Source organism: Glycine max, chromosome 10 (assembly GCF_000004515.6).
Source record: "Glycine max cultivar Williams 82 chromosome 10, Glycine_max_v4.0, whole genome shotgun sequence".
In the NCBI taxonomy this organism is placed as follows: domain Eukaryota; kingdom Viridiplantae; phylum Streptophyta; class Magnoliopsida; order Fabales; family Fabaceae; genus Glycine; species Glycine max.
Window position 1 is genome coordinate 32301556 of NC_038246.2, and position 21705 is coordinate 32323260.

The following is a 21705-nucleotide window of genomic DNA, read 5'->3' on the forward strand; positions in this document are numbered from 1 at the left end:
GAAGCTCAGATCTGTTTCAAATCCTCCCAAAGAGCTCTCTTCCCAGCAAGGTCACAGGGAGCATAAACATTCACTAGGAACATCCTCTGGTTGCTTGTAGTCCACCTTCCTTCAAGCATAAGGAAACATCTACCTTTCACCCGCCTTTCCACCTCATAAACAGAATTATTCCATAAACATAATAGCCCCCCAGCAGCCTGTACAGAAGGTACATAGTCCCAAGATGCATAGGAATCACCCCAAATGGCCTGACATATTTCTTTGTTAAAGCACTCTTTTTTAGTTTCTTGGATACAGACAATATCCACCTTATGTTTTGAAATGGTCCTTCTAATAGCTGACCATTTTATCCCCCTCCCCAAGCCTCTGGAATTGTAAGAAAGAATGATCATAATATCTGCTTTTTTATTCCCATCTCAACTGCTTTCATAATGTCTCTGTTATCCATATCCAGCAAGGTTTCCTTGATCTCCTTATCATCTCCCCCGTGAGTGAGGCCCAGTTCTCTTACTAAATCAAGCTCCTGTTCAGTTTTATCTCCTTGAATTGCAGGTATGCCATCTGCTCCTGGAACCACATCTAAAACCGCCTCTGGTCCATGGAAATATTGGGCCTTTCCATGACTTAACAGCACCTCCTTTCTTATTACATATACCTTTGTGGCTAACTTAATTGGGCCCTTTAACTTCTGGCCCATATCCCCTATGTCTTCGTTTAAAACATGTTGACCAGAAGTAAAGTTGACTCCACATTTCTTCAGATTAAGGTTGTCAGCCCTATGTGGGTATTGTTTCTCAAAAAGCCGAACCTCGTCCCTATCTCCTTCTGTATCAATGTCTGAAATTTCTCTTTTCTCCTTATAATTCTGTCCTGTCCTCCCCTCTTGTCTTAGTTCATTTTTCTGTGATGAACCTGCTATATTCGTGCTAGCCCAGCTTTGTCTATCTCCTTCATTAATGAAAGATTTACCACTCTGGATAATGTGACCGTTGTGGAGTTCGGAATCCACACCACACGCTACTCTTGGGTATCCCCCGCCGTTGACCACCTTGGATTGGTCCACGTCATCCGCGTCAGTGTTGGACCGGTCCGAAGGGGAACGACCAAGGGATTTTACCCATTGGTCACGGCGCGATCTGGAAGGACGTTGTTTGGGCGAACGAGAGTTGTTCCAGTGTTTAGGAACGTCGGCATCCACGTCATCAAAAACGGCGTCACTGTCGTCGTTGCCGGAGTCGCACCCAGGAGTGCCGTCGGTGCGAGTTGCTGGAGTGTTTGGTTGTGTCGACATTGGTGATGGAGGGAACCAGCTACTATTATGGTAGCTTTTCAGTTTGTCGCCCATGGTAGTCATGTCCTCCACGACAGTAAGTTCATACTCCTCCCCATCAATGGTGGCCTGTATATTCTCCTGGAAGCCCAATCTCCGATTTGTCCGGACAAGAGTTCGAGCTACATCCATCCTTTTCCGTTCCTCCACATATTCATCAACCTCCACCATCTCACCGATAAGCTCCATCACCTTCTTCATAAATTCAGGTTTCCACACGCTTGGCGGGAGACCTTGTAGCAGGACCCATGTGAGTCTATGCTCTGGTCTGATAGCCGGCGACCATTTCTGAAGCTCTGTTATGGGTGTAGATCCATTCTTCAGTTCTTCATTAATCAGTTTGTTCGCGTTGGATTCGTCCAGTCCAGGGAGGATAATCCAGTCATCACCCCAATAGCAAGGGTTAATATCGCGATCAAACACCCACCTTAACTCCTCTTCCAGCTTTTCGAACATCCCCCTATTCTTCAATCTCCCTACCCAAGCCTTCTCCAACCATTGACGTTCCTCCTTGGTTGATTTTAGTACCACCGACCTCGGTTTTTCTTTTATAATACCCTGTGGATCTTCCTTCAGCAGATAAGAGCTTCCATGTCCTAGTGGCGCTTCCTTGACCACCTCCAGGTATGAACGTGCTCCACCATCGTGGCACCTCCAGGTATTTCCCAGCTGCTTCCCTTTGTTTTTCTCCTGACGACTCCCCAAATTCTGGAAGGACTCTTCATTTGGATGTATACGATACACCTTATCCCTGTCGAATTTTGGTCTATTGACAAACAGCTTCATTCCATCAATGAAGATGTTATTGTCCAGGTCACATTCCAGCCTCGTCTCATCCATCACCTCTTTGAATCGGACGAATCCAAATCTGTGTCCTTCCTTGTTTTTATATTTAGGAATAAAAACTTCCTTCACTCTGCCCCATTTCTGGAAAATCTTCCATAATTCATACTCGCTTGTACCGTCAGGGAATCTGGAAAAGTAAAACGTGGTAACATCTTCATGGTTTCTCCAGTATAAGTTTCTGTAACGTAGTTGCTTCCCACTTCCACCCGCTCTACTTCTTTTTCCTGCTGCGTTATTGTTTCTTCTCCGAGATACCTCTATCCAGTCACCAGAGTTGGTGGTCTTGTCATTGACATCCTCTTGTTCTGTGCTCCAGCTCACTGCAACATTCTTGTGATGACGGAAGCGTGTGACTCTGCTGTTCCATCTTGCAGCTACAGCGCAAGATTTCTTCCTAGCGTGCCTTGGTGAAGACACGCGATAATGGGAAGAATCTCTCCTCCCATTCTCCCTGTCACACAATCTCTCTCTGGTTCTCTGTCTTCCTACTCTCTCTCTCTCTATGCTCTCGTGGTTTCTCTGTCTCTCTCAAAGATTTTTCTCTCTGTCTTTGTCTTCTCTCTCTCTCTTTCTCTCTCTCTCTCTCATGGTGACAAGCAGCATTATTTTCTACCAGTATATCTTAATCATCATCAGATGAGTGCACACTAACATGAGGGTACAAACCATAAGAAAGGGGATCCCTGACCCATGTTCGTGTGCATTCATCTGGTGATATTATGATATACTTGCAAAAAAATCTGAGGAATCGACCATTCTTTGCTAATGAGGCCACAAGTAGGCAATATCCAACAACTGTGCACGATGCTTTCTTGAGTGGCAAGAGGGAAGCTTCATGCATTTATTGATCAGCCTGTGTTCAGCAAAACAATCCTAGGAAGTTCATTCTTAAGAATTTTGGACCAAACAATGATGTCCTGGTTGATTTATTCAAGAGGTCAGATTTGAATTTGGAAAATTTTTCATTTTTGATCCTTAATCAGAAAATCTGCAGTGAATGGGGCTTCTACAAGTCACTTCTAGTGATGTTGAAGAAAGTTACAAGCAGCTATTAAAAAACTACTCAAATCTCACAATTTCAATAGAGCTTATAAAGCTTAGGCAATCCTCACTGTACAACCCAATTTTTGGAGATGAGTTAGGTCATATGCTCAAACTTTGGTATCAGAGCCTATAGTATATATTAAAATAGGAGAAAACAAAGGGAAATTGAGTGAAAACCATGTCAGAGTAACAATCACAGCAGCTCCCAAAAAGACCGCAACTTAAGGTGGGATAGAGGTGACCGCAATTAAGGGAACTTTCCAACAGAAGATGACTGCCCAAGTTTTATTAATGTTTTACGTACATTATATAAAAAATTTGATCCCATAAGCTTCAAGCCAACAAATATGACAAACTATTTGTCATCCCTTCTCTAAATTTGTTGTAGTTGATGCACCTGTTCACGAGATATTATAGTGTAAAGCTGCAATGGCCACTTCGTGGGATTTGGGTAGTTTTTTCATAGCTCTCTGTAACTTTCTTCAACATCACCAAAAGTGACTTGAAGAAGCTCCATTGACTGTGGACTTTCTGCTGAAGGATCAAAAATGAAAAATAACTGAATGTATAAATGAGAACTCCGTTCCATGTTCAGACTTCAGACAGAAAATCAATTACACAATATACTAAAAATACTCTCAAATTCTCTTTCTGTTTTGTTTCATTTTCTCACTCAAACTACAACTCTAGTGTTGTGGATTCTCTACTCTCACTTCAAATCACCACTACAGTCGGAAGCCTAACTGTTATGTTAGAGCATCCCCCTTAAGAATTACGTGTCTCATCTTTTTCTTTCACAAAGGATAAGATCAAATGTATTATACCTGGATACTTCAATAATTGGAATTTGAAACTGTAAACTTCACAAACGGCAGAGTGCTAAAAGCCCAAATTCTATCACCCATGTTTTCTAACAATAGAGTAGTTCTAGGGGTTAAGTTATGAGATGCTTAGGAAAATTGAGATTTTATAAATAATCAACTTCATCCTATTCTAGAAATTTAGTAAATCTTAGCAGACAGAAACAAGATAATCACTCGCTAAAAAAATTAAAAAACCAACACATTTCCTTAGCTTTTTCAAATGTTTTCAAAGCAAGAAATTTGGAGTTGCCAGCCAATTGTACAAAAATATGTACAACACACAATCAAGCTGTATGAATTCACAAGTCTTAAAATGTTCTTCAGAATTTCTGGATCACATTAAAGTCTTACCACATTGAGTGCCTGTTTCTTCTTGAAGAGAAATTGGAGAGAGTTCAAGCATGATCTAATATCACATTCTGTAACGAAAGGGGAATAAAGAAAGAAAGCAAGAGAAAAATTAAATGATTGGAAAGATGATTTGGAGAATGTAAAAACAGCTTTACTTACACAAGGTGTCAAAACATCTAGACACACCACAAAATCAAGTATTAGACTTAAATGGATCAAGCATTCAAGATGTGACAAACACTATCATCATACTAGATAAAGATTAACCCTAGATTTTGAAATGAGAGGAAGTGGTAAGATCTCAATGCTGACATGGGAGTGGCAGAGAAGGTGGTTAGAATGGTAACCCATTATTAGGTCCAGACAAGGCACAACAAAAGGAATTGTTATAAACTGCAACATAAGCCTGCACAGACTTTTGGACAGCAGTCATGTAAGAGAATACCATTTCTCTTTATTTTGCATTGTGTATGTCTTTATTACTCTCAGCTGTTATTGTTGTAAGGCATTTATAACTGCCACAGCTGGCACTAGGTTTAACTGTAGCTTTTTGCACTATATATATAGCTACTGAACACAGAAGCTTAGCACCTTTTTGTAATTTTCTACAATTCAATAATAGAAAAAACTTTTATCAATTCTCTCTCTCTCTCTCTCTCTCTATATATATATATATATATATATATATTCAATAGTATTATTGTTTTTATACAGATATATGCAATAGTATAGGGAGTGATATAGTTCTCTTGACACTTTTATCGACAACAGCGCCAAAAAATTGACGCGTAAAAATTGCACTTAAGGACAAGCGTACCTACACAACAGTAACAGTAGACCTAAAGTCCAAATGTCGTACCCTAGAGACTAGAGTTGGTTTCCAAACAAATATATTCTACAACTACAAGTAGTCCAAGCGAATCCTATTAAAAATGGTTTTGGCAAACAATCGTAGAAAAACAGTAAATGTGAGTAGACAAAATGAGTGAAAGATTTAACAAAAAAAGAGACCTAGGGTTGTGATTACAGATGCACCTTTTTCCCTAATTTTTATTTTAATTGAATATTCAGTATCCTAGCAACTGCTAATCATTCCTCTTAAATTGGCTAACAGACTTTGGTCATGTTCTATTAGTCGTCTTTCTTCTACTTTATTCCCTAGTTGTTCATGTAGGGTCTAATTTAGGTGAAAGGATAAACACAAAGAGGCTAATTAACTTACGCCAATCTGATTGAAATTTTCCCCCTCAACTTGAAGTCAAACACTAAAATGCATAAAATGCATGGGTAACACCAAAATGATGTTAAAAATTTAATTTATTTGCACAACTTGCAAGGTACAAAATTCAAAAGGATAAGAAAAATCACCTGTATATTCTGCTAGAGCAGTGAGTGCAATTGCACTGGCTTTCATTCCCTCCTTGTTACATATATATGTCAGCCTACAAAGATCATTTATGTCTAAGGATGAATATATGAAACTAAATGAACAGAGAAGGTACTGCTAAACAATAATCAAATTATCAAATATGTAGTCCAGCAACAATGAGTACTAGTCCATAGAGTTCATAATTCATTCAAATTTATAATAACAACCTCAATCCATATCTTATTAATATAAGGCCTAGCAACTGTGTAGCTAATTTGTTAAGCTTCCAAAAGTTGTGACTCCCTCAGTTCTGAGCTTAGTGTTCCGTGCTATTATTCCAATCTGAAAGTACAAGTGGAGCTTTTGAGCACTTCTCTCTACTGAAAATATAGGCAACTACCGGCATGCTTTTTAAGGTTTGTTTGAATAGTAAAATCATAGATAGCTTAAGATTTGGGCATTATTTGGTATTATTAAGATATAATATTTTATCAAGTTGTTAGGATATTGTTATGGTTAAACCACTAGTTACTTGTAGTGCATCCAACATTAAGGGTACAAGAGTTAGTTCTAGAGACTGGCCTGCCAGTCTTGAGTTCCAAATGCTTTAGCCTTGTCTCCATCCCAAACCCTCATGTATTCCAGCCATTTTTCTGAGTTGTCTTATCTTTCCAGCAATGCTCATCTCTCTAACACCTCAGTCCTAAAACCAACCACCGGGCACATGGAAAAACTTAAGCAATGGCTAAACCAAGCAGCCCCACAAACTTAGCGTCAACCATCATTTGTTTCTTTTCCTCAAAGAAGTTCCCCCTTAGACTAAAAGCATCACCCTCAAGATGCCTTTCCAGTCATGATTTGTGGAGTTCATATCATAATTTTCTTTATTTAAAAGGTTTATTGTAACAAGCTTAAAGATTAGTAGGCTTTAGTTTGGGAGTGTTGGAAAATATGAAAAAATTCAATGATATATTCATTATATCTTGAGAAATTTAGAGCATCATAAATTATCTCTAAGAATTAATCCTTCATATCTGTATTTTCTCTTGGAATTTGATTTAGAATGGATACAATTAATTAAAATGTAACTATACATATTTTCTTTATTAAAGTCAAATAGTTCAAGTTAAAGTAATATATATACCATCAAATGAATCTGTTGTACATCCTATATTATGAAGTAAGTGTTGTATTAGCAGAACTTTTTCTTGCAATTCCAAATTCTGTCATTTTGCAATACCAGGAAAAAATTTGTCACCTTTTTCCAACTCTGTGCTCCCTCTAAACTAGTTCTTAATAACTATTCCTTTTTCATATTGTATACTACCAGAAAAAGGGATAATTGTCACTTTTTTCTAAAATTTAGGATATCCTTAATCCATACGCAATACACTAAAATGATATTTATTTTACAATGGAGTACTGTAGACTTTTTTTTTTTGAACGGCCAAAAGTATTTATATATTAGATATGAATAGTAGCAGAGCTACTACAAAGATATATATAGGATGCCATTTCCTGAGACTAGAAAACATAGACAACAAAATACAACCCCAACAAGTAAAACTACAAAACCCAGCCAACCATCCCACACTAGATAAAGGCAAGAGACATGGATGAGGACCATTGCTGAAAAGGAACAGCAAAGTCCTTCTCCCACCCCCTCAACCAAGACCAGGTGAGAAAGATTGCATTATCCACCAACTTAGAGATAACAAACGGTTGATTTTTAAAGATCATATCATTTCTAGAGTTCCAGATAGATACTGTTGCTGCTATCCACCAAATCTTCCACTTTCTATTAGAAGCCCTCGAAGCAGCCAAGGAGAAGTGTGGAGTGAAGTTGTCCCCAGGCCTACAATGCAAGACTCTGTCTTCCTTGACCCAAGAGTTGAACTCCCACCACAATGGCATAATTTTTTTGCATGTGAAAAAAAGGTGGGAGGCAGATTCAACTTGACTTTGGCAGAAGGTGCAGAGATCACTATCGATAACAACTTGCCTTCTAGTTAAATTTTCCTTTGTCGGTAACCTATCCCAAAGTAGTCTCCAAGCAAAGGATAGGGCTCTCGGAGGTACTTTGACTTCCCACAACTGTCTGAATCCACGATTTAGGTAGGCTGTTGGCTGATCACCTTTAATACAAAGGTATGCAGCGGTTGTAGTAAAGATTCCTTTTGGATCAGCACCCCACACCCAATGATCCTTCAAAGCTGCATTAGGGCTTAGAGCTGTGACCTGTTCAGTAAAGTCTGAGGCACTTCCTAGCTCATTGTCAAAAAGGTTTCTTCTCCATGAGAATTCCCACTGCCAACCTTCTTCTCCAAAGGACCCCATGCTTCCCACTAACTGAAATTTGTGAGATGATATTTGATACAATTCAGGGTATTTTTCTCTAAGAGTTATTCCATCACCCACCCAAGAGTCTTCCCAAAATAATATTTGATCGCCACTGCCCAATTTCCACTGGAACTGTTTTAAGACCTCAGCCATGCTGCTGTTATGCATTACAGACTTCAAATCAGACCACCAAAAGGAATGGGTCTGCTTGAGGGAGCCCTCTTCCAATCCTCTCCATCCGTTGTACTTTGAGATGAGAATTCTACTCCATAATTGGTCTGGTTGATGGAACATCAGCCACTTCCATTTGATAAGAAGGGCTCTGTTAAAAGCCTTGATAGCTTTGATTCCCAAGCCTCCTTTATCTCTAGGAGCACAGACTTGATCCCAAGCCACCCAAGCTATTTTTTTTCCTTCTGCACCTCCACCCCACAGAAAGTTTCTTTGGATTGAAGTTAGCCTCTTTATCACTGCTGAAGGGGCCCTGAAAAATGACATAAAACAGAGGCAAAGCTGTAAAGACAGAATTTATTAAAGTAGTTCTGCCTGCCATTGAGACTTTCCTCTGGTTCCATTTATTCAGCTTAGCCTCAAATTTTCTAATTATAGGATCCCACACAACCTTCCTTCTCAGGTTAACACCTATGGGCATCCCTAGATAGGTGAATGGAAGCTGCAGGGGGCCACAGTTCAGGTGTTCAGCTGCTGATCTGCACCACTACTGAGTTTGGCCAATGGCACCAAATTGACTCTTAGCAAAGTTAATTCTAAGGCCGGATACCATCTCATAGCTTCTGAGAATGGCCTTAATAACTGTGACATTGTCCATAGAGGGTTCCCCAAAGAATATAGTATCATCAGCAAATTGGAGTATATTGACTGGGATCTTTTTCTTTCCCACCATAAAGCTGTGATAGAGGTTTTTGGAAACAGCTTCCCTCATCATGCCTGTCAAACCTTCAGCAACTAGATCAAACAAAAAAGGAGCCAATGGATCCCCTTGTCTCAAACCTCTTTGAGGTTTAAATTCATCAGTAGGACTACCATTCACTAGTATGGATATTGATGCTGATGATAGACACCCTTTAATCCAGCCTATCCACTTTTTTTGAAATCCCATTCTTCTCATCATGTAAAAGAGGAAATGCCAAGACACAGAGTCGTATGCTTTTTCAAAATCGACTTTGAACAGCAAGCAAGGTCTCTTAGATCTCCTAGCCTCCTCCACAACCTCATTAGCAATTAAAACTCCATGAAGCAACTGTCTGCCCTTAACAAAGGCTGATTGCCTTTCATCTATGAGATGGTTCATAACCTTGCTAAGCCTAGTAGATAGTACTTTGGCAATAACTTTGTAGACACATCCTATTAGGGATATTGGTCTGAAGTCAGTAATTAGTTGTGGGTCCTTGATCTTGGGGATGAGAGCAATGAATGATGAGTTGAGGCCCTTGGGGAAGACTGCATTGACATGGAATTCTGAAAAGAACCTAAGGAACTCAGGTTTCCGTTCCCTCCAGAAATGCATAATGAAGCTGAAGTTTAGCCCATCAGGCCCTGAGCTTTTGTCACTACCACAAGCCCACACCGCACTAGTTATCTCCTCCTCTTTAAAAGGTTCCACCAGCATCTCACTCTGGATTGAAGACAAAGCATTGAAAGAGACCCAACCCTGCCTTTAAAATGCTGAAGAACTGCATCCTTAATGACTGTAGGATTATCAACCCAACCCCCATTAATTTGCATCCCCCTCAGAGCATTCCTCCTTCTACTTGAATTAATGATTTGGTGGAAGTAGGCAGTGTTACTATCTCCTTGTTTAAGCCACTTACACCTGGATTTCTGTCGCAGCATTGATTCATGAAGAATAGATTGCTCCCATAGTTCAGATTGGGCTTTCTTAAGCTCTTGGACCTGCTGATTAGTAGGTTGAGCTGTGAAGGAGTTCTCCAAATCATTCAGCTTATGCTGGATTAACTTCACCTTGTTGCCCTGATCTCCACAATTTTCTTTGCTCCAGATTTTCAACCTTTGTTTAATTTTCTGAAGTTTGCATTTCAAGGCATATCCCCCCCATCCCATAGGCTGGTTAGCAGACCAATAATCATTCACCACCTTATTGAATTCCTTATTGTGCAACCAAGCATTAAAAACCCTAAAAGGCTTAGGGCCCTAGTCAATAATTTTAGACTTCAACATGATAGGGCAATGATCTGAGTAGTTGGGGGTCTAGGTTCTCTTTTGTGGGTTGGGTTGCAGGTCTGGGTTCCTCCTTATGACACCCATCAGTTTTCGTCATTGGGCCTAAGACATTACTTAGCCCACCCCCTTTTGATTCTGCACTTCATTCATCCCCAAGAATTCAGCTGGGTAATTATTTTCCTTATTGCACCCTCCTTGAACCGCTATTGGGCCCTTAATGCAAGCTGGCCCATTTTGTTGTGGGATCTGCCCCAATAACGAGGGAGAGGGAGACTGCATGGCATATCTCTCTTCTTCCCCGATAAAGGCCTGACCATCAACTGCTTTCACTCCACCATTCAAATTGTTTCCCTCTGTGTGATTTCTGTGCCTACAGTCATCCTGTAGGGTGTTGTGGGCAGTTTCCTCTTTGGTATAAGCAACTTCCTCTTGTGTTGCTGCAGAGCTGTCCCCTAGGTTGTGCTTACCCGAGGTAGAGCCCAGTAGATCACCTACCATGCTTTTTGACTTTTCCTGGTGTGCAACGTCAACCTGGCTATTGCCCAGAGGTCTACCATCGCCGCTGCGCACGTCAGTCCGTCCTTGTGCTCAATGGGTACCCGACGGAGACAATTTCCGATTGGGCAACTCCGGCGAGAAGGAGAAGTTAGTATCGGTGTCATCCACAGCATCGCCACCCTCCCCTTCATCATCGGATGTTATCATCTCCAACCACCCCTCAGATGGCAAGCTTCCTTTCTTGGTCAGCCTACCTTCAATACTTGTTTCTTCCACAATCCAAACGCTGTACTCGAGCTCCCCTACACGGACGATTACCTCCGACCTTATCGACGGCGGCAGCGGTGTCCTCACCAATAATCGAGCCCGGTCAAGACGCCGACAATCCTCTATGTCATCATCGGACTCGATAACGTCCCCGATAGCAGCCACCGCCCTCCTGAGATTTTTCATCTCCCATACCTGTAGACTTGCCCCCAAAAATAATGGGAACCAAAGAGTATTCAAGTACGTCAACTATTAGAAAGTAAATTAAGTAGGCATATATATTATAAGTAACCTTGAACCTATTCTAGATTTGTATGAAGTATGAACTATTTCAAGCTAATGATCACCTGTTTACCACACGACTAACCGTTGGTTGAACAAATATATGAACCCTGTCAAGGAGCAAAGTTTTTGTCAAGAAATCAAAATATATATAAATTCAGATCTACAAATAATAGAGGGATTGATGCAAACAAGAAAGGCAGGAATACTAGCTTGAGATAAAATTAGCATTTAAGGATAAAGGATCAAGTTGTAACATAAAGAAACCTCTCATATCTGAAATTCACTATACTAAAAGGAAAATACATCAAAAAACATTCCAAAGAGGAAAACAATCTTTTGACTAACAAATAAGCAATCTTCTAGCACTTTCCTAAACCATTTAGTAACCTAAATAACAAGCCAAAGGAGGAAGTAGCCCTTTAGGCGGTCAATTTATGTAAATTAGGAATTTGATTGACTCCCTTCATATTTACAATTTTAGCCTAATTACTCATTATAAATAACATGTGTGACTGCAAGACACACAGCACTCAGATATCTTTCTTTTCTATAATTACGATAAATAGTCAACAATCAAAATGCCGTCATGATTGCCCCAGTTTTCTCTTGCAAAAAGTAAACAAAAATAGCTCACTAATTGTTGGAACCAATATCAATAAACCAGAAAACATATACAAAAATTATACAAATAAAGGAATAAAAATTAAAGGAATAAATTCTTTTGGTGTCCTCCAATTTGAGACTGTTTCAAATGAATCCCTGATTGTAGCATTTGCAGTACAATAGAAAGATGCTAAACTCAAACCCCCATCGGAAAGACAATGGATTCATAAGATCTAATCGTCAATGCATCCTTTCATATTTTTCAGACAAAGGCTGGTAACAGTTTAACTTTCCTAATAATGGGAAGTATAAGTACGTATAAGGTGAGTTGGCTGATGGCAGTTGCTGGACGTAAGCATCCCCTGAGCCGAAGCCAAAACATAGTTGATAGAAGCAACAATCGAGAGTGGTGGGCATTGCCCACCTGCAGTGGGCACTAGTTGGCATTTTGGCAACATGAGGTGGATGGTGGTTACGAAAGAACTAGAACATGTAGACTTGAAATCAAGTTACAAAGGCTTGAGAAGAATAGAAAGTATGAGCATGAAGAAAATAGCTTCATCTCTATTATTTCATCTAAGCAAATATTCATTACATAGAAAGAAGGAAGTAAAAAAAAAAAAAAAAGAAATAACAAAAAATATTCCCAAAATTTGCTAGGAATGAAACAAAAATAGAATAGTTAACAGTAATCCTTCCAATTAATACAATGACATGATTCTCTTAAAATTTAGGGTTTGATTTTCAACAGAAGTTTGTCATCAAAGTTTCTCAAATAGTGAGATAAGACTTCAATCGACTTTATTTTTAGCCGATATGGGACTTGAGTTTTTCCCAATACACCCCCTATCAGATTTAGAGAACTGAGAGAACAGAGAAAATAAGAGAAAGTATTGAGAACAGAAAAAAGAAAAAATGATATTATTGATTCTGAAAAAGTTCACCTTTAATGCAGTTACAAAGGAGGTATTTATAAACCTCTAGCCGTTGAAACTAATCACAAACTAACAGAATTCTGTTAAACTAACTAACAACTAACTAACAGAATTCTGTTAGTGAAAGAAAAGTAGTTAGCTGTCTAATTGTCCTGCAATAACTGTTTGTAATCAGTTATTTTTATACACTCATTCTAATACCCCCCACACACTTAAGGAGGAGGTTTTTCTACAGAAAAGTGCTTCACATTGAGTTTGTCCCTTAGTACTTCAAATCTTGTTGAGGAAAGTGGCTTGGTTAAGACATCTGCCCATTGATCTAAGGCAAGAAGATGCACAACTGAGAGATGTGTGGCCAAAACTTGTTCTCTTACAAAAAAGACATCAATTTCCATATGCTTTGTTCTACTATGGAACACTGGATTGTGAGCTACGGACATTGCACTTTGATTATGACAGTAAACCACAGGAGTTTGAAAAGAAACATGTAATTTTGTTAGAAGGGTTCGAATCCAATCCAGGTTAATTCAGTAGATGTTTGAGCCAAGCTTCGATATTCAGCTTCAGTGCTAGACCTTGCTGTGACTTGTTGCTTCCTGGACCACCAGGATATCAAGTTTGAGCCAAGAAAGATAGCTACTCCTGATGTGGAACGTCTGTCATCAATATCTGATGCCCAATCAGCACCACAGAAAGCATAGAGTGCCATAGGTTTTGAAACAGAAGCAGGTTGAAGGAATAAACCATGAAATATAGTACCCTTGAGATATCTTAATATCCTTTTGACCACGGCCTAATGAGAATCCAATGGATTAGCCATATACTGACAAACCTTATTAACAGCATAACTAATCTCAGGTCTAGTAAGGGTAGCATACTGCAGGGCACCCACTACTGACCTATAGAGAGTTGAATCATGAAATAGATCAGCTCCATGTTTGGACAGTTTGCAGTTTGTAACCATAGGAGTAGAGATAGAGTGTGCCTCAGCCATTTGAGTTTTATGAAGTAGATCTCTGACATACTTGCTTTGAGACATCAAAATAGACCTGTTAGGGAGATACTTAATCTCCAGTCCAAAGAAATAGTCCAAGTGACCTAGCTGTTTGAGAGAGAAGGTTGTATTCAATCTCGAGGTTAACTGTTGAATGAGAGAATTAGAACTTCCTGTGATGATGATATCATCTACATAAACTAGAATGTATACAGTGTGTTGTTGATGTGTATAAATGAACAAAGAGGGATCACACTTGCTTCCTACAAACCCAATCTGTATAAGTGTTAACCTTAACCTGTCAAACCACTGCCTTGGAGCTTGCTTTAACCCATAGAGAGCCTTGTTAAGTGTACAAACCAAGGATTTTTCTTCAACTTCAAAACCTACAGGTTGAGTCATATAGACAGTCTCCTCAAGTAATCCATTTAGAAAGGCATTGTTGACATCAAGCTGAAATAAGTCCCAGCCTTGTGAGAGAGCACGAGTTAGAACTACTCTAATTGTAACTGGTTTTACCATAGGAGAAAATGTTTCATGAAAGTCAAAGCTATGAACTTGATGAAATCCCTTAGCAACTAGTCTAGCTTTGTACCTATTGATTGAACCATCCGCATTTTCTTTTATTCTAAAGACTCACTTGCATCCAATAGCTTGTCTACCAGCTGGTAATGGAACTAAATCCCAAGTTCTGTTTCTCATTAGAGCATTATACTCCTCCTGCATAGCTGCAAACCATTATGAACTTTCCAAGGCCTGCTTTACACTTTAAGGTTCAGAATGAGTAAGAAATAATGAAGGATGCAGCCTAGGATTGTGTATTCAAGATTTAGACCTAGTTTCCATTGGGAGAGTGTTGATGGGAATGGGAGTTGATGCAGACACAGATTCACTATGAGACATAGTATTTGATGATTGAGGATGAGTGGGAGAGGGTGCAGTGGGTATAGATTCACTAGACGACACTATATTAGATGATTGAGGATGACAGGAAGTGGATTCAGGTGAGGTTTGATTTAAGGAAGTTGCAGAGAAATCAGGAGGAACAGAGGGAGCTGAAAGGGAATTGTAGGAAGGTATTTGGGAAAGTGAAGGTGTAGAGGCTGAAACAGGAAGTTGTTGACAGTTGTATGTCTATATTAAGAATTAATTAGACAGCTAGATGTTTATTTTTGGAATTAATTTTCTAGAAGATTGAATAATTAGGATCAAGATCAGATTATTCCGATTTGATCTGATTTGATTATTATTTTGGGTCAGAATCAAATCTCTCTGATTTGATCTGATCCCTTTTTATTTACTTTCCTTTCTGCATTTATTATGTAATTGGCAGCCTTGCCTATATATGTAAATCTTTTATTCCTGAATAATATACAAGAATTATTCTTCCTCTCCTATTGTTTTTCTCCCCAGCAGTCCCTAAAATCACAGAAGTAATATTCTGTGTTGAACTGGAGGAAGAGGAAAACAGATCTAAATATAGAAACCTCAACTCATTAAACAAAACATCCATAGAAATATAAATTCTACCAGTTGAAGACAGACACTTGTAGCCTTTATATGAAGAGGAGTACCCCAAGAAAACACACTCTTGAGACCTGAAATCTAGTTTGTGAGTATAATAGGGTTTCAACAGAGGAAAGCATGCACAGCCAAATGTTTTAAGAAAGTGAAAATCAGGCTCTTTGTTAAAAAGAGTGACAAAAGGAATAACAAAGTTGAGTGCTGCAGTGGGTAACCTATTAATCAAATAGACTGCAGTGACAAGCATAATCCCAAAACTGTAGAGGTAGAGTGGCATGATGAAGTAATGTGAGTCCTAGATCAACTATATGTCTATGCTTCCTTTCAACAACACCATTTTGATGATGAGTGTGTGGACAGATTAACCTATGTGGAATGCCATAGGAAGCTAATAAAGCAGAGAAGGGTCTATATTCACCACCCCAATCAGATTGAACACTTTATTTTAGTGTTAAGTTAGAGTTCAACAGCTAACAACATCAACCACAGAGAACTTGTTTCAGGAGCGACTCCTTTTTCCTCCATTCAGAAGTGGACGCCGGCGATGATGCCGTCATATCGTCTAACATGGCTTCACATTTGGGGAGTTCCTTTGCAAGCTTGGGAAGCCGAGTATTTCGCAGCCATCGTGGAGACCTGTGGTGAATTTGTGGAGCTAGACGCGGCAACGGAGAACAAGTCGAGGATGAACATCGCGCGGGTTCTAGTCCGCACGAAGGAGAAACCACTCATCGTTCAAAAGGTGAACGTCATAGTGGATGGTATTCGACATTCACTGGAGATGAGAGAGGACATGGCCTCTGGGTGGGGAAGAAACTCGCGCTTGGAACCAGAGGAGGGCTTTCTGTCATCACCTTTCTCCACTGACATCAAAATGAGAGAGTGAGTTCATCTCAGAATGTGGTCAACTCCTCTAGCATTGCTGAATTCAACTCTTGGATTTCACTTATGGCCTTAGAGGAGGTTAGATCTATTGGCAGAATGTTCACTTGGTTCAGACCTAATGGAAGTGCCATGAGTAAGCTGGACAGGTTTTTCTTATCTGAAAATTGGCTGGTTCAATGGCCTGATACCACCCAGTTTGTGTTGGATAGGAATTTTTCAGACCACTGCCCTATTCTTTTGAGATCCAAAATCATTGACTGGGGACCTAAGCCTTTCAAAATCATGGATTGGTGGATGCAGGACAAGGGATTCCAAAATATGGTGGCTCTTAAGTGGAGCAATTATCACCCTAGTGGTTGGGGAGGATATACCCTCAAGCAAAAGTTGAAGTTCATTAAAGCTTGCATACGACAATGGAGCTTATCTAATGGAGTTATCAATGCTAAGAAAATTCAGGATTTAAAGAGGGAGTTGAATGCTTTGGAGGCAGGTATTTCTGATAGAACTTTGACTCAACCTGAAGTGGAGCTCAAGAAATCTCTTCAAGAGCAGCTATGGCATGCAGCTAATGCCTATGAATCGATGTTGAGGCAAAAGGCTAGAGTGAAATGGTTAAAGGAAGGGGACAGAAATTCTGCTTACTTCCATAAACTGATTAATCACAGAAGAAGGCACAATGCTATCCAAGGATTGATCATTGATGGGGTGTGGGTCCAGGACCCTAGTAGTGTTAAAAATGAGGCTTTTAATCATTTTAAAGACAGATTCTCTGAGCAGAATCTTAATAGACCAACCCTGGATGGTGTGCAGCTACCTTCCCTTCGTCAAAGTGAGAAAGAAACCCTTGTGGCCAGATTCACTGAAGCAGAAGTTACCTCAGCTGTGTGGGACTGTGGTGGTGACAAAAGTCCAGGCCCGGATGGCCTTAATTTCAACTTTATCAAGCAGTTTTGGAAGATTTTGAAGCCTGACTTTATGCGGTTCTTGGATGAGTTCTATACTAATGCTTCTTTCCCAAAAGGAAGCAATGCTTCCTTCATAGCCCTTATCCCCAAGCTCAAGGATCCCCAATCTCTTAATGACTATAGGCCAATCTCTCTTATAGGTTGTGTCTATAAAGTTGTGTCCAAGCTCTTGGCTAATAGGTTAGCCCTAGTGTTACCTCACCTCATTGATGAAAGGCAAACAACCTTTATGAAAGGAAGGCATATTCTGCATGGAGTGATGATTGCTAATGAGGTTATAGCTGAAGCTAAATCAAAAAATAAGCCTTGCATGTTTTTCAAGGTTGACTTTGAAAAAGCTTATGATTCGGTCTCTTGGGGCTTTCTTAATTATATGATGGTGAGGATGGGATTTTGTGAAAGGTGGAGAAAGTGGATTCATGGATGTCTTTCTACTGCATCAGTATCCATTCTAATCAATGGCAGTCCCACTATGGAGTTTGTCCCCGAGAGAGGCTTAAGGCAGGGAGATCCCCTTGCTCCCCTCCTTTTCAACTTAGTAGCAGAAGGTCTTACAAGATTGATGAGGACAGCCATATCTAAGAACTTGTTCAGCAGCTATCAAGTGGGAAGTTTGATGGAGGATGTCAATATTCTGCAATATGCAGATGACACTTTGTTTTTTGGAACTGCACATTCGGCCAATGTTAGAGTTTTGAAGTCCATTCTGACATGTTATGAGCTGGCTTCAGGCCTCAAGATTAATTATGCTAAAAGTCAGTTTGGATGTTTGGGCAAATCAGAGGGATGGTGTAGAGATGCAGCTCATTTTCTTAACTGTAGACAGATGGATATTCCTTTCTCTTATCTTGGAATTCCAGTGGGGTCCAGCCCAAAAAGCTGGAGTGTTTGGCAGCCTATCATCAGCAAGTTTGAGACCAAGCTGGCATCTTGGAAGCATAGATATCTCTCGATGGGGGGCGGAATCACCATCATCAATTCTGTTTTGACAGCCTTGCCTATCTACTTGCTGTCTTTTTACAGAATTCCCAAAAAAGTAGTTCAGAAAATAGTATCCATTCAGAGAAACTTTCTTTGGGGAGGTGGCAACGACATAACTAAGATCCCTTGGGTCAAATGGGATACAGTTTGCCTTCCTAAAATCAGAGGGGGGTTAGAAATTAAAGACTTGAACAAGTTTAATGAGACATTGCTAGGCAAATGGGGTTGGCAGTTGGCAAATAATCTGCACCAGCTTTGGGCAAGAACCTTAGTGTCTAAATATGGAGGATTGCATGCCTTACTATATGGCAGAAGCAGTACAGACATTTCTCCTTGGTGGAAGGACTTAAAATCTATCTTCCAGCAGCAGAATCACAGTAGCTTGACCAATAACTTGAGGTGGAAGGTGGGCAATGGGGCCAAAATCAAGTTTTGGAAGGATAAATGGAGGGGAGATGACTTAACCCTCAAAGACAAATACCCTGTTTTGTATCAGGTGAGTCAGCAGCAGGACCTTACCATCAGCCTAATGAGTCAACATGTTGATAATAGGTGGGATTGGAAGATACAATGGAGGAGAAATTTCTTTGATCATGAAATTGACATGGTGGCAGCTTTCATGGATGAAATTGATGGGGTTCAGATTCACCTTTCTAGACTGGACTATCTTACTTGGAGGGCTGATCCTAGTGGGTCCTATTCCACAAAGTCAGCATACAACCTATTCATGGATGTTGGCAGTTCTGACAATGAAGACAATGCTTCCAGGATTATGTGGAATCTGAAAATTCCTCCAAGAGCAAGTGCCTTCTCTTGGAGAATTTTTAAAAACAGATTGCCTACTAAGGCTAATCTAAGAAGGAGGCAGGTGGCTCTACCTTCGTATACATGTCCTTTATGTGATGTAGAGGAGGAAAGTGTTGGTCATGTCATGTTCTCTTGCACAAGAACTACGAATCTTTGGTGGGAGGTCTTGAGATGGGTTGATAGAGTAGGCCCTTTTCCCATTGATCCTAAAAATCATTTCATACAATTCTCGCAGTGGAATAGCAGAAGATGTATAGACAACAGATGGACAGTGCTTTGGATAGCTTTATCCATGACTATTTGGAAGCATAGAAATTCTGTGGTTTTTAATAACCAGATTTTCAACCCCGAAAAGTCATGGATGAAGCTTTATTCCATACGTGGTCATGGTTAAAATGTATGGACAAAGACTTCCATATTCATTTCAATCAATGGTCCACTACTTTGAGGGAGGAGTTGTCTTAGGGGGTTGTTTCCTTTTTGGTTTCAGCTAATGTCATTATGTAACTTTCAGTTGGGTTAGACAACTTTTGCCTTGTACATTTTTATCCTCTCTGCAGTACACCTAGTACTGTATTATATATAATATATAAATCTGATTTTTGCTGTGCAAAAAAAAAAGAGTTCAACTGATAACTTGAAAGTTTGGAAAACAGACACAGTTTTAGCTTTGGTTTTAATAGGAAATATCCAAGTATATCGTGAAAAGACATCAATAAACGATACATAGTATTTGAAACCAGAGTAGGAGGTTAAATGAGAAGGCCCCCATAAATCTGTGAAGACAAGTTCTAAAGGAGAATAAACTTAAGTGGAAGCATAGGAAGACAGCCTATGAGATTTTCCCACACAACAAGAGACACAAAAATCTGTAATCACTTTATTAGATGAAGAAATGTTACACTGATCAAGAACAAGTTTTAGTACATGACTATTAGGGTGTCCTAACCTAGCATGCCAAAGGTTAACAGTGCTAGGAGATGAAAAATCAGAACTAGACGTAACAGTAGACTCTTTATTAGCAGTAGAAGATGTTGCTGATAATACTGAGGTCTATGATGTTGGAGTTTGATGTTATGAAAAGAATAGAGGCCATCAGCACCCACAGCACCTTGAAGGAGCACTTTATTGGTCCCCTGTAATTTGACAAGGCATAAGTGAGGGTGAAATTCAAAGAAAACAGCATTATCTTTAGCAAACTGACTGACACTCAGCAAATTTTTCGAAATAGGAGGAACATGTAACAACTTATTAAGTTTGAAAGTAATATGAGAGTCATTAGGAGACAAAAAAGATGAAGAGCCAGTGTTGGAAATACTCAAACCTTCACCATTTCCTATAAAGATTTGGTCAGGTCCATCAAAATGTGACAGCTGTTTGATATGTTGTGATTCACCAATTACACGAAAACTAGCTCCAGAATCTGGAATCCATGTTGAGCTAGCTTGACCATTACCCTGAGGTGTCAAATTGGTAAGCACCACACTAGGCTGGCCAGAGGACTGAGTAACTGATTTAAAGTTAGGATTAACCCAAGTATTTGAGGTCCTACCCAAGGCAATCGAATAAGGGATTGGTTGGAGTGTAGTTGGATCAACAAAGGTGAGTGACTCATGAGGTTGAAAATTCATATCAAAACGAAAGTGGCACACATTAGCAGTGTGACCATACTTGAGGCAGATTTGACACTGGAAGTTAGCAAATCTGCCTCCACTGCGGCCTCTTCCAGAACCACCACGACCACCACCTCGATCAAACAAAGTATTACAGCCACTGTTACTTCTACCATAACCTCCTCTAGGGATGGAGACGCAAGCATCTGAGTGTCTCGATTGTACCGAGCAAGGCGAGTTTCGTGGCCATAAAGTAGAGCCTCAATCTCTGCAATTGATGGCGTACGTTTCTTGCTTTCAATCACAGAAACTACTGGTGCATAATCCGAAGGTAGACCTTCAAGAATAGCACCGACATGCTCCTCATGTCGTACTAGAAATCCAACGCCAGCAAGCTCGTCGACGTAGCCTTTGATTTTGTGAAGGTACTCATCCATTGTTTTCCCTTTGAGTGAGACAGCACGCATCACGGTCTGTAATTGCCGTGCCCTAGACTTGGTGTGAAGGCTGAAATGCTCGTGAATCTTCTCCCATACCTGATAGGAGTGATTTGAGCCTAGCACGCGAGAAAGGGCAGACATCGAGAGTGTCGATTGAAGTCAAACAAGCAACGTTTAGTCCTGCACTTCCCAAGCTTCATATTCAGGAATAATGTGATTGATGATTCGATCATCTTCTGTGAGAAATTGAGGCTGAATGACTGGATTAACCACAAACCTCTGCAGCTTATGCGATTTAATGATTGGTTCAACGTGTTGTCGCCAGTGTAGATAGTTGGAATCATCCAATTTCTCAGCTATCGTTGCCGGAAATGAATGTGAACTGAAACATTGAGATGCGGAAGCCATGGATGTGAAGGTGCAGCTCGATAAACTGAAGAGAAGAGCTTTTACAAAGAAACAAGCTCTGATACCATATCAGATTTAGAGAACTGAGAGAACAGAGAAAATAAGAGAAAGTATTGAGAACAGAAAAAAGAAAAACTGATATTATTGATTCTGAA

General features: G+C 39.9%; 1 protein-coding gene across 3 annotated transcripts in view; it reads right to left on the reverse strand.

The window, feature by feature from the left end:
* LOC100785041 (chromosome transmission fidelity protein 18 homolog) overlaps positions 1 to 21705 on the reverse strand; it is a 52543-nt gene that overhangs the window by 11748 nt on the left and 19090 nt on the right. For all 3 annotated transcript variants that reach the window (XM_006588983.4, XM_006588982.4, XM_003535168.5), the window contains exons 10-12: positions 11458 to 11502; positions 5803 to 5876; positions 4435 to 4502 (exon numbers count right to left, since the gene is read on the reverse strand). In XM_006588983.4, coding sequence (XP_006589046.1) covers positions 4435 to 4502; positions 5803 to 5876; positions 11458 to 11502 — 187 coding nt within the window. The remainder of the gene's footprint in view (positions 1 to 4434; positions 4503 to 5802; positions 5877 to 11457; positions 11503 to 21705) is intronic.